This window comes from Moschus berezovskii, chromosome 5 (assembly GCF_049115385.1).
Source record: "Moschus berezovskii isolate FMDL1 chromosome 5, NW_MosBer_1.0, whole genome shotgun sequence".
Lineage (NCBI taxonomy): Eukaryota > Metazoa > Chordata > Mammalia > Artiodactyla > Moschidae > Moschus > Moschus berezovskii.
In genome coordinates this window covers 126395289-126408617 of record NC_142464.1, presented here as the reverse complement: position 1 = coordinate 126408617, position 13329 = coordinate 126395289, and the positions used below count along the sequence as shown (strand labels likewise).

The 13329-nt window shown below is 58.1% G+C and overlaps 1 protein-coding gene across 1 annotated transcript; it reads right to left on the bottom strand.

Moving 5' to 3' along the window:
- Window positions 1-1379: 1379 nt before the first annotated feature.
- Window positions 1380-4661, bottom strand: SPON2 (spondin 2). Its single transcript, XM_055435229.2, has 6 exons — window positions 4422-4661; window positions 3798-4023; window positions 3312-3535; window positions 3040-3231; window positions 2749-2923; window positions 1380-1700 (listed from the first exon to the last, which is right to left on the bottom strand). The coding sequence occupies exons 2-6, from the start codon at window positions 4018-4020 to the stop codon at window positions 1516-1518; spliced, it is 999 nt and encodes a 332-aa protein (XP_055291204.2). The 5' UTR covers window positions 4021-4023; window positions 4422-4661; the 3' UTR covers window positions 1380-1515.
- Window positions 4662-13329: the final 8668 nt, after the last annotated feature.

Genomic DNA, 13329 nt, shown 5'->3' with positions numbered 1-13329 from the left:
GGTCTCAGGGGAGTCTTTGTGGGTGTGTTCAGCCCATCGGCTCTGAAGGAAGACCCCTCCTGTCACTCCTCAGTGCCCCACTGCCCACCCTGCCCACACTGCCTGCTTGCTCTCTCATGAGCCCCCTTCCCCAGCAGGGGACATTCTGGCCACTCCTGCCTCCTCCTCAGCAGGCTGGCCCTGGGTCCTAACACCCACTGGGCCCAGCCAGCAGCTCCATGTCAGGACAAGACAGAGGAGGGGAGTCAAGCTCCCTGCCCACTCCAAGGTGACCCCGCGCCTGCCCTGAGCCTCAGAGCCACTCTCTGGGAGCCTGCTGCCCGCGGGAGGGACGTTGCGCTTCTGCCTCCCGGGGAGCCTGGCCTGGCGGGTGCAGCGTGGCGTGCAGGGCAGCGGGCCTGTGGGGCGGCGTTCCTCCCGAGCCCCCGGGGGTGTGGGCGGCACCGGGCCGTGTCCTCGGAGCGCCTCTGCCTGGCGCACGCAGTCTCCTTCGGAAACTCGCGGCCCAGCGCAGGCCTTCCAGGCGCTGGCTCACGAGGGCTTCTGTCCCGAGTGGCGTGGGCCGGGTGGCTGCCTTCACTCCTGCATCCCTGAGATTGGGGGTGAGTTTTGGGGATGGAAATCTGTTGCGGAGAGGATGGTGGGGGTCCGAGGTCAAGCTCATGGGAAGAGGCACTGCCACCAAAAGGAGCCGGGTCAGAGGGTGTGAGGGCGGGACCTGGGGTCACAGGTCAGAAGGTGTCCGGGCAGGGCCTGACTTCAGATGAGGGCTGGGACAGGTCAATGGTAAGGCCTCAGGGCAACCCCCCCACCCCCCCACCCCCGGAATTCAGGGGCCTCAATCCTGGGTGTTCATTGGAAGGACTGATGCTGAAGCTGAAACTCCAATACTTTGGCCACCTCATGCAAAGAGCTGACTCACTGGAAAAGACTCTGATGCTGGGAAGGATTGGGGGCGGGAGGAGAAGGGGACGACAGAGAATGAGATGGCTGGATGGCATCACCGACTCTATGGACATGAGTTTGAGTGAACTCCGGGAGTTGGTGATGGACAGGGAGGCCTGGTGTGCAGTGATTCATGGGGTCACAAAGAGTCGGACACGACTGAGCGACTGAACTGAACTGAATGCTCAGAGGCCTGGGGATGCAGTGGGTCCCATGCTGCTGGTCCTTCAAGCTCCCCGTGTGTGTGTGCCCTGTGTGTGTGTGTGTGTATGACATGTGTGTAACCTGCGTGTATGTGCAGTGTGTGTGCGCCTGTGTGCGCGGTGTCCCCGGCTCATCCCTGAGGGGTGACACCTGCTCCTGGGGAAAGTCCGGTGGCGCGTGGGCCCCGCCTGCCCGCCCTGCTCCGCCAGGGACACACGAGACGGCGGCTGTGATGTAGGAGACACCAGTCTTTATTCAGGAGTTGGGACGTGACCCTGACGAGGCCGGTGACCCGGGTCCCTGGGTCTGAGGTATTTTGCAGCCGGGCCAGGGGTCAGTCCCTGCGCGCTGGGGTGGGCGCCGGTGTCAGATGCAGTTGTCGGGGTCGCAGGGGGCCTCCTCCTCCAGGGGCGGGCAGGGAGCCCCGTGGTTGGCCGGCCTCACGCGGACGTAGCGCGTCCTGCTCTTGGCCCCCGGCTGCCCGCAGGGGCCGGCGCACAGCCCCCAGGACGACCACAGCGAGACCTCGCAGTCCAGCGGCGTCTCTGGGTCTGGGGAGATGGGGGGCGGTGAGCGGCACGGGGCCGCGGGCAGGAGGGGTCCCTGCCGCAGACCCACCTCCAGACGGGGTAAGGACACGGGTGCTTCCTCAGCGTGCTGGGGAGCGAGCCCCAGGGTGCCGCCAACACTCAGACCCCCTGAAAGCCACCTGGGCATCCTGAGACCCCCATCCGCTCTGGGTGCAGGAGGGGCAGGGAACTGCGCGCTGACGATCACAGACCCGTGGGTTCTCCACCAGCTGCTCTGCTGTTCGGGCACCCACCCTGGGGGAAGCCGACCCGCTGGGCCCGTGGTGGCCCCATGCTGGACCCTTCTCCGTGGGCAGCGCCGCCCCCAGCGTCCGGCACCGGGAAGACCCAGAGGGACCCCCTGAGCACATCCTCCCGGTCAGCAGGGACACGGAGCGGGCACTGCGACCTCTCACCACTCACTTCTGGCCAGTAGAAGCCTAAAGGGCTTTCAGCTGGAAGTGCTGCACAGGTCTGCTCCCCAGCTTGGAGCTGAGCGCACCAGCTCCCAAACCTCTCAGAACCTGCGTCTGGTGCCCAGTGCTCCCCTCCAACTCCCCTCTGAAGTCAGGTACCCCCAGGGCCTGGGCGTCTGAGCCCCGAGCAGCCTCTCCTGGTGTGACCTGTCCTCCCGCCCCACGTGGCCCCCCAGGAGCCTGGCTTAGAATAGACAGATCGCCTCTCCAGGCTGTGTGGCCTGGTGATCGGTACTCGAGTCTGGCAGTGGGGCTGAGCCAGGCAGGCCCTGGCGGGGTGGGGAGTGCCCCTGGGGTGCGCACGCGGAGGACGGGGCGCCTCAGTGACCGTGGCAGCTGTCACGTCACAGGCATTCCCCCTGGGGTGAGTCTGCGGGGCGGACACTGACTTTCAAGGGTCTCTAAGAGTGAGAGGTCAGAGTTGGAGGCCCAGGACCAAGTGGTGTCTGAGCATCCGCCCAAATGCCGCGCACATCCGAGATCTGTCCGCTCAGAGCGCCAGCGCCTGGCAGCAGGGTCACGCGTGTGAAGGGTGGGGTGGGAACCACACTCACCTGGAAGTCTGTCCACGATCTCGTTGCCCCCAGCCCCCAGGCCCAGGGTGGGTGGGACGAAGGCCCTGGGGCTCTGCCTGAGCCGCACCAGAGTCACTCTGGCGATGGGGGGCAGGGCCTTCAGCCGCGGGTAGTAGAAGGAGTTGGCGGGGTGGCTGGGAGAGGAGGCCGTGATCTGCAGGGGACAGGGTGAGTCCGAACCTGGGGTTCGCCAAGGGGCCGGCCCCCGCTGCAGGCTTCCGCGGGCCTCCCCGGGAGCCTCCCAGGCCCCAGAGCGCCGCCGGCCCTCACCTCTGTCACCGTGTCCTGCGGGACCGTGGCGAAGTTAGGGGACGAGAACGTGAAGCCGCTGTCGGTCCCGGCATCGTAGGGGTGCAGGTCCAGGGCCACGTGCTCCCGCCAGCGGCCGCTGGCGCACAAGTCCAGGCTGTCGACGCCCACGAACCAGTCGGGGCTGGGTACAATGCGGACCACGAAGGACACCTGGGGGCCGAGCGCTCAGCAGGGGCCCGAGCCCGCGGCCCGCCGCCTGAGCCCGCCCGCCGCCCGCCGCCGCCCCTCACCAGCGGGTGCCTGGAGTGGGCCTCGAGCTCCGCGGACGTCTGCCCGGTGCCGCTGGGCACGGCGGGGGCGGAGAACACGCCGTGCACGCTCTGCAGCCGCTCCCCCGCCGCCTCCATCTCCCGCATCAGCGCCCAGGCCTCGCCCCTCTCCGCGAACTCCCGCAGCCCGTTGCTCACGTACTGGTCCCTCCGCCACAAGCTGTAGTCCGAGCTGTGCGTGGCCCCTGGCGGGGGTGCCCCCAGCCCGGGTGAGCGCCACCCTGGGGATGCCGTCCAGCCCCCTCCCTGCCCCCGGCACCTTGCTGCGTGACCCTGTCCCCTCACGTCCCTGAAGGCTGGGCATAGCTGGCGGTTAGCAAATATCTCTTGCACTGAAGTGAGGGGTGAGGGTGCCCCCCGAACTGTGAAGTGCGGGGCGTCTGCTGGGTAACCAGCCCTTCCGGTCCCCACGGGGCACCCTGGGGACAGGGCAGGGGCTGCACTCACCCAGCAGGGACGACCACTGTGCGGGTGGGCGGTACAGTGGGTACTGCTTGGGGAAGGACGCCTGGCTCCACTTGCCCGTGAAGGTGATGCTGTACCTGGCCAGGGGCTGGGCTGTGCACATGGTCTCTGCCCCCAGCGGCTGACTGGCCACGCCGCCCAGCAAGGCCAGGAGGAGGGCCCAGAGGGCGGCCACCCGGGGGAACACTGGACGCGGGGCTCCCATCACCTACGAGAAGGGGGCACATGCTGCACCCCTGGCCCCCGACGCCGTGGGCGTGGCCCCCCGCGTGGGGCCCCCAGGACACTAGACACCTCCCTCTGAGTTTCCTCTCTGCCTTGGGCTGGGCCAGACCCCACAGCTGGAATCCCAGGCTGTGTCGGGTTACAGGAGCTCAGGGTGCTGGCAGGTCATGCCTGGCACCGGGCTCGCAGCCGGCTCAGTGCCCTGGGGCTTTCCCCAGTGCCGCGCCTCTGGTGCTGCTGTCCCAGGGAACCCTGAGAACAGGAGGGTCGCCGGCCCTGCCTCGATGGAGCGGCCTCCCTGGGGGGGCGTTATGCTGGTTTCTGGGGGGCAGCACCAGGCGGCCCTGGGGGCCGGGGGCCCGGGAGGGCGTGCATACTCACCCAGCAGGAGGTGGGAGGGCTGACACTGGGCTGTGGGCAGCTGAAGTCCCAGCAAGAGCCCAGGGCTCCAATTTATGCCACAGACGGCCCCCGGCCGGCCAATGAGGCCCCAGGCCCTGCACCGCGGCAGACGGGACACAGGGAGAGAGCCGGACCTCCGTGCTGGCCTGGCCGCCCGCCGGCTCTGACGCGGAGCAGATGCTGCTCCAGCGCTGAACTCACTCCTCCCCTGGCGCCTGCCCGCGCCGCACCCCTTCCTTTGTCTTCCCACCCCCCCCACCCCGTTCCCATCAGGCCTTCCCTGGTGTGTCCCCGCGGGGGGGCGGGGGCCGGCCTGCCAAAGCCAGCGCCGGAGGAGGACTGGGCCAGGGCCACTGGCGTGTGCTGCCCTTGGAACAGGGTGGGACATGGGGGGCCGGGCTCAGGCCTGACGTCGGGCCCAGCGCTGGGGACACTCTTGGGGCGGGGGTGGGGGGCTGCGGGCTCAGTGGACACAGCTCCTTCCTGTGCACGGAGTGGCTGGGCCTCTGGATGCCAGCCCTCCACGGGCAGTGAGAGCCACGCGGCCGCCCTTCCCTAGGGGCCGGGAGGTGATCCGGGGGGCCCCCCACTTTCCCCCAGGGGCTAAGACTCCCGGCATGCCCAGCGGGAGGGAACCGCCAGCGGGTCCTGGAGTTTGTCTCTGCTCAGCATCAGGAAGACACTTCCAGAGCCCTCGTCATTCGGGCCAAACCGGAGGGCAGTGGGGGGGTCTCGCTCTTAGGAACCGCCCAGAAAGCTTCAAAGCTCAAAAGAAAACGTTGTGATTTTTGAAACCATGTTAATGTTTTACATACTCTAAAAAAAGAGAGAAAAATAAACAAAATCAACAAGAATAGAAAGCAAACAAAAACAGATAATCTAACCTGTATTTCAAGTAAACGACCCCACCGCGGGAGCGCCTGTGAACCCGACCACGTGTCCTTAGGCCTCGACAGCACCCAGGGTGGTGGCCTGCTACCCTCTTGGCCCAGGGACCCCTTACACTCTGAAAAGTCACTGAGACCCCCCCACGGTGACATCCATCGAGCTCACTGTGTTTGAGTGGAAAAGCTCAAAAAACTGCTAACTCACGGAAAAACAAACCTATTGCATGTTAACAGAGCAGTGCTTTATGAAAACAACTCTTTTTCAAAAACAAAACCACTGGACATATGGATGTTTTTCTGCCGGGCTTCCTGGGAGACCAAGCCCATCCGTGGGGTGTGTCATGCTGGTTGACGTCCTCGCAGAAAGGCCAGCCGTGCATGGACACAGCTCGGCCCACGGATGGGACTTCCCCACACCCTTCCAAACTCCAGCAGAATGGCAGAGGTGTCTCTGCTCACGCCCTGCCTTCGGGGAGGTGGTTTGAGGAGGGAGGCAGCTGGGACGCCAGGCCATCTCGTGCGGGAAGTGAGGACGCACTCAGGCAGCCCCGGCCTGCTGCCGCCCAGGGACTGAGTCCAGGAGCTTGTCCCCCTTTGCAGGAGGCTCCTCTCCTAGCTGCCCATCCACATGGACAGGCTCTGCGCCCTGGGGCGGCCTCTGACTTACAGGAGTGGACCATGGCCTCAGTGTCCGCCAAAGGACCTAGCAGTCACGGGACAACAGAATGCTCCCAGCTGCCAAGTGCTCCAGGCTCCCCGCCCCCGCCTTGATGGGCGGCCCGTGGGAGACTGAAGTCTGGAGGATGTTTGCTTAGGGCTCCCCCAGGAAGACCGAGCAGGGAGCTCCTTCCTTTGGCTGTGGAGAGAGCCCGAGAGCACCTGGGGTCCTGGGACACAGTGGGGCATGGGAGGGCCAGTCCTCGGCCCTGTTCTGAGGGGCCCAGTTTACCCTGTGGGTCCCGGGTGCATGGCAGACACTCTGACCCTCAGGCTCCTCCTCTGATCTCCCCTGGGGCCAGGCCTGGGAAGCACTTGGCAGCCCCACAGACACAGGTTCCTCTGCACAGAGTTCCACCCGCCCTGGTACAGTCATCTGTCCATCAGCACATGTCCAGTCCCCCCAGGACTCGGCATGCCCCCCACCAGCCTCCCCTCCCCCTGGGTCTCAGCATCAGGATCGTAGGAGTGACTGCAGCCATCGGATGGGGGCGGGGGCATGGAGCACTCCGCTGTCCTGTGGCTGCTTGCTTCTTGGCGGTCGCTGAGACCAGGGCGCACTCCTGTAAGTCAGCCCGTGCCGTCAGTCACTCCTGAGGTGGCTTCGGGGGCTGAAGCTCGGGGCTGTGCTGTGGCCAGGCCTCTGCAGACCCCAGGCTCCCTGACTGCCTCACCCCCGCCCCAGCAGCAGAGCACTGTCTGTGCCCCGATCCCCAGGCCCATCTGCACCCCCTCCCCACAGCAGGCACCCCGACCTCAGACCCCCACCCCAACGCTGCTGTAGCTTGCATGGTGCTCAGCACAGGATGAGCTGTTGACGGCCCGTCCTCCCGGGTGCCCCAGGTTTACGAGGTGTCTCCCAGGCAAGAGCTGCTCACGGTGGACTTGGGGCCTGCCCCAGTGGGGCTTGTGGTTCTCAGGAGTGTGAGCTGCCAAGGGTGGGCCAGGCACACAGGGACACCACGGCCATGTCTGTGCCCGACTGGGCCCTGCCACGGCCCGGAACCCAGGGGGCCCAAGGGGCTGGGGTAACAAGGGCTCCTTCAGGCAGGGCCCTGGGGATGGACAGGCCACCAGGCTGGCTCGGCCGGGTGTCCGAGGGACCGCCGGTCTCCTCGGGAGCGCACAGGCGCGGTGTGGAGTCTGATTCCCAGGGCCTGGCCGGCTGACAGGGGCACATTTGTTTGCTGAGTGGCCAACTCACCAGACATTGACCAAGGGCTGCGTTCCTGCCAGAGGCCACAGCCAGAGGCCACACGGGCTTTGAGCCCCTGAGGCTGAGCGCTCCCAGGGGCCCCTCGACGCCCTCCTGTCCCAGCAGCCTCCCCGGGCGCCCCAGGGCCTTTGCACTGCGGCTCCCTCTGCCTGGGCAGCTCATCCTCTACTGACAGGGCCCCTGCCTGGATTATAGCCAGGGCTTCTGCACAGAGGTCAGTCTGCCCAACATGCAGGGATTTGCCACCAGAGTCCTGCAGCTAGCCACTGCCTTCCCCGGGGACCGTCCCTGTCTACTCCATCCTGGGTACAGACTTCTTGGCACTTCTGGTTGGTGGGCCTGCGCTGGGTCAGGGAGCGCTGGGTCCAGGGAATAACTTCAGGGCCTCTGTGGACCCAGGAGGGCGCTGGAACGGGTTCTGGGTGAGCTGAGCCCCTAAGAGCAGCTGGCTCCCCTCACTCCTGCAGGGAGGCCCTGGGGGGGCCTTGCCGCTGCTCAGCCTCTGGGGGTGTCACCCCTGTGAGCGAGCGTGCCTTGCAGGAGGCCTCACCTTCCCCGGGGAGGCCCCGCGGCCGCCCGCAGGCCCTGGGGGACCTCCGCCTCCGTCTGGCTGGAAACACGGACTTTCTTTACTTGTGCGGCCGCCCAGCCCCTGAACACAGGCCGTCTGTGCAGTGGAATGTGCTGTGTGTCTTCACCCTGGTTCAGATGCCAGGACCACGGCAAGACAGGCAGAGCTAGGGCCTCGGAAAACGCTCCCTGTCGTGGGAGCAACGAGAAAACAAGCCAAATGGTCCGAACTGACCTCCTGAGACCCTGGAAATCAACCAAAGGCTTGCGGCAGCCTTTGGAGTTTTTTTGTTTTTCAATCAGAAAATTAACTGACTCTCGGTGAGAACAGCTGTGAGGTTTTGTTATTTGCTGCCTTAGCCAGTTCTCGGTGACAATGCTGGCTTTCAGTACATTAACGTGGCCGAGCAACCGCCATCCACTCCAGAACCTTCGCGTCTTCCGAATCTGAGACTCAGCCTTTCCGGCAATAGCTCCAGGTCCCCCTCCCTCAGCCCCGTCTGTCGTCCTGATGACTGCTGGAACGTGATCCGTGTGGAATCACGCAGGGCTTGCCGTTTGGTCTCCGGCTTATTTACTGAGCATAATGTTTGTCGGTTCATCCACCTTGTAGCAGGTGTCAGCATCTCCTTCCTTTTATTTTTTTTGAGTCCCTAGAATGTATGTTTTTCCTTGTAAGTAAATGTTTGCAGCGTATTATGTACTTAAAGAAAATCACATTTTCCCTTGCATCTGCTCAGTGGATTTTCAGAAATGGAAGGCGTTCGTATCGTCAGTAATTGGATCAAGGAATAGAAATTTTAGAGCATATAAGACCTTCCAGTCACTACCATCCTCAAAGTGAACACCAGCCAGTTCACAAATGTACGCATTATTTTTGCCTCTTTTTATACTTGATACCGGTAGTCACATGATGTACTGTCTGGCTTCTTCATAGAGTTTCCTTCCTTTTTGTGGCTGAGTGATATATTCCCCTGTATGGAGACGGCATTTCCTTATTCATTCATCTGGCAGCGGACACGGATTTGCTGCTACCGTTGGCTGTTGGCATCGTTGATTCAATGGACATGAGCCTGCGCAAACGCCAGGAGACGGTGGAGGACGCCGCGGTCCATGGGGTCACAGAGGGTGGCCCACAACTGAGAGCCTGACGGCGGCATTGTGGACACGGGCCCCGCGTATCCCTCAGGACCTGCTTTCAATCCTCTGGGCACGTCTCGAACTGCTGAGTGGTGTGCGTTCCACCTCTCCCGTTTTTCTGCTGAAGCACAGCTGGCAGCTCTGTTTTCAGTCTTTCGAGGAGCTGCGCAGTGTTTCCCACAGCGGCTGTGCCACATTCCTGTTAACTGCGCAGCTTCTCCACATCCTCTCGGAGCCGTGAGGTGTTTAAGTTGACCCGGACCCACCCCCCACCCACCAGCTCTGTAGCCTTGAAAGCTGACACCCCGGATCCATGGTGCAAACCAATCACCTGTCCTCCCCACTGGAGAGAAGAGTGGGGCCAGCGGCCTCAGAGCAACATCCCCTGAAACGATAGCACCCAACCGTCTCGTCCTCGGTTGTCCCTTCTCCTCCCGCCTTCAACCTTCCCCAGCATCAGGGTCTTTTCCAGTGAGTCAGCTCTTCGCATCAGGAGGACAAAGTATTGGAGTTTCAGCTTCAGCTTCAGTCCTTCCGATTAGTATTCAGGGCTGATTTCCTTTAGGATGGACTGGTTTGTTTGACGAGCTGGTGGTCTCCTGGAAGACCCCACTTGCAAGGCCGTCTGCAGTGGACTCGATCCAGAGCCCACCCAGGAATGAAAAGCCCTTTCCCAGCTTATTGTTGAAAATGTTTCCAGGCTATTAATGAACTGTACAGTAGCCCGAGGTGATGAGAACGTGGGGCTGAACAAGAGACGAGCCAGGGAGCTGAGAGGGAAAGTCCGAGGAATGCCGACTGCCTGGCCGAGGGGCGACAGCCTGGCCCGGGTCCTGCGGAGTCCCACAACACACCCCGGGAGGCTCGCTGGTTCCAGGCATTTAGGGAACTCTGTTCGGTCATGAGCTGACCACTAAGCTGATGAAGCAAGGTGTAGTGACCACATGGCAAAGAATACCAATTTTACAGAATTAATTCAGAAATGCCACTAAACAAACTACAGCAGACAGCAGCAGCAACAAACCCCGGGGAAATCACTAACGAAATAACTTAAAAAACATACTGGGTTGGCCAAAAACTTCCTTCGGTTTTAAGTAAAAATAAAAGACACATTTCTCATTTTCTTTTTTCAGTTTATTTTTATTTATTTATTTGCTGCACCGGGTCTTAGCTGTGGCATGCAGGATCTTTAGTTGAGGCATGTGGGATCTAGTTCCCCGACCAGGGATCAAAGCCAGCCCCCTGCATTGAGAGCGCAGACCACCACGGAAGTCCGTGCTTTTCATTTTCACCAAGGACGTCACTGAACAACACATTCACCCTTTTGCCAACTACCTTCTGCCATTTTTCAGGCAAGTTCATAATTCCATCTTTCCAAAATTTTTATCAGTTTAAGCAAAGAACTATTCCAGGTGTCTTTTACAGTCTTTGAGGGAATGGAAAATTTTTCCATTAAGAGAATTTTGTAAAGACCAAAATAAACGGACATCCCAAGGTGCAACGTCTGGTGAATGCAGTGGATGAATCAGAATTTCCCAGGCAAGCTGTAACAGGTTTTGTCTGGCCATCAAAGAAACACACTGTCTTGCATTATCCTAATGGAAGATTATGCATTTTCTGTTGATTAATTCCAGATGCTTTTCGTTGAGTGCTTTCAGTTGGTCTAATTGGGAGCAGTACTTGTTGGAATTGTTTGGTCTTCCAGAAGAAGCTCATAATATAGGATTCCCTTACAATCCTATCATATACACAACATCACTTTCTTTAGATGAAGACTGGCCTTTGGTATGGTTGGTAGTGGTTCATTTCACTTGCCCAACGATCTCTTCCATAACCCAGACAGTGTATTAAAAAGCAGAGATGTCATTTTGCTGACAAACGTCCGTATAGTTAAAGCTATGATTTTTCCAGTAGTCATGTACGGATGTGAGAGTTGGACCATAGGGAAGGCTGAGCTCTGAAGAACTGATGCTTTCAAATTGTGGTGCTGGAGAAGACTCTTGAGAGTCCCTTGGACAGCAAGGAGATCAAACCAGTCAATCCTAAAGGAAATCAATCCTGAATATTCAGTGGAATGACTGATGCTGGAGCTGAAACTCCAATACTTTGGCCATCTGATGTGAAGACCTGACTCATTGGAAAAGACCCTGATGCTGGGAAAGATTGAAGGCAGGAGGAGAAGGGCACGACAGGGGATGAGACGGATGACATCACTGACTCGATGGACGTGAGTCTGAGTAAATTCTGGGAGTTGGTGATGGACAGGGAGGCCTGGTGTGCTGCAGTCCATGCGGTCACAAAGAGTGGGACACGACTGAGCGACTGAACAACGCAAAGGGAGGCAGCATGGAGGAACAGAAGAACAAAAAGGATACAATCTGTGTGGGAAACAAATAGCAAACGGCAAATCTAAATCCTACCTTACAGTTAAAGATTCAATATGAATTAAATATCAATTAATTACCAGCAAATGGCAGATAAAATAAAAAATAAAACCTGATCTTATCGTATGCTGCCTGCAAAAGACTGATATCAAAGACCCAGATCGGGGAAGTGAGAGGGCGGAGCCTGGTAACCATGCAGCCACAGAACAGAGCCGGGGCAGCCCCACCAGGAAGGGAGACAGGCTCAGGGCGGCGCCGGCACCAGCGGCGGGGCGGCAGGGAGGGCGGAGGCCCCGCAAGAGGGCAGAGCTGTTAGAGCGCACAGGCGCCTCACAGGAGAGTCCCGGAGTGCATGACGTGCAGATGGACAAACGAAGGGGAGCATGGGCAACCCAGCAACAGTCACTGCGGCCTGCCGACGCTCAGTAGCCTGTCTTCAAGGATGGCTAAAGAGCAAGACAGCAGAGCAAAGAGAAACGGGGAACGTGAACCGCATTGCAGATGGACTTGGCCCAGCAGGGTCTGAGAACCTCTACCTGAGCTGTGTTCTCCAGCACAGGGAGCCTTTCAAAGCAGACCGCACGGTGAAATGTCTCAATAAACTTAAAATGATTGGAATCCCATTTCTAAATAAAAATATAAAAATGAAAAAACATGACTGAAATCCTGCAACATATGCTCTCTCACCACAGCGGAGTGAAATTAAAAATCAGTAACAGGGGACTTCCCTGGTGGTTGGGTGGCCGAGACTCTGCACTCCCAATGCAGGAGGCCCGGGTTCAAACCCTGCTCAGGGAACTAGATCCCACGTGTCATGACTGGAAAGACCCTGCATGCCACAAGGAAGATGGAAGACCCTGCAGGCCGCAACTAAGACCCGGAACAGCCAAGTGACTAAATAAATATGTTTTTAAGACAATAAAAAAAGAAGAAAATTTGGAAATTAAAAAATATGTTAAAATTAAACCTTATACTATTTAGTAACAATGGATCGAAGAAGGAATCACGTTATAAGTTAGAAAATACTTTGAGAAAAATGAAAACACTGCATATGGAAATTTATGGAATGAAGCAGAGCAGTACTTAGAAGATCTCAAATCAGTAACCTAACCATCCACCTAAAAAATTGAGAAAAAGGACAGCAAACTAAATCCAAATAACACAGGAAACAGTAAATATCAGAGCGGAAATACACGAAATGAAAATTGAGAAAACTGAGAAAAGTCAGTGAAAGTTAAAGTTGGTTCTCTGAAAAGATCAATAAAATTGACCAGCTAGACAAAGAAAAAAAGAGTGAAATGGGAGACATTACTAATTACCTTACAGAAATAAAAAAGGATTATGAGAGAATTCTATCAATAATGGTGTGTCAACGAATTAGGTAACTTACATAAAATGGACAAATCCTTAGGAAGACACAAACTGCCAATACTGACTCAAGAAGAAATAGAACATCTGCATAGAATTATAATAAAGAGATTTAATTAATAATTTTAAAAACATACCATAAAGAAAAGCCCAGGATCATATGACTTCATCAGTGAATTTCACGAAATATTTAAAGGAAAATTAACACCAATCCTTCTCTAAATCTTCCAAAACCAAAGAAGAGGGACTACTTCCCAGCTCACTCTATAAGCCTAGTTTTACCCTGATACTGAAACCAGACAAAGTCATTGCAAAAAAAGAAGACAACAGAAAGCTTTTCCCTTAAAATTAGGAACAAGACAAGAATGCCCACTCCTGTTACTTCTATTCAATGTTGGAGGTTCTAGCCAGGAAAATTCTGCAAGAAAATGTAACAAAAGTTGACAAAGATGAAGTAAAATTATCTGTTTGCAGATGACATGACCTTGCATACAAAATCCTAAGAAATCTATACAGAAGTGTTGGAACTACCAAGTGAGCCCAGCGAGACCGCAGATGTGAGGTCAGCACAGCGAAATTAGCTTCTACACGTCTTGTGCCAGTCG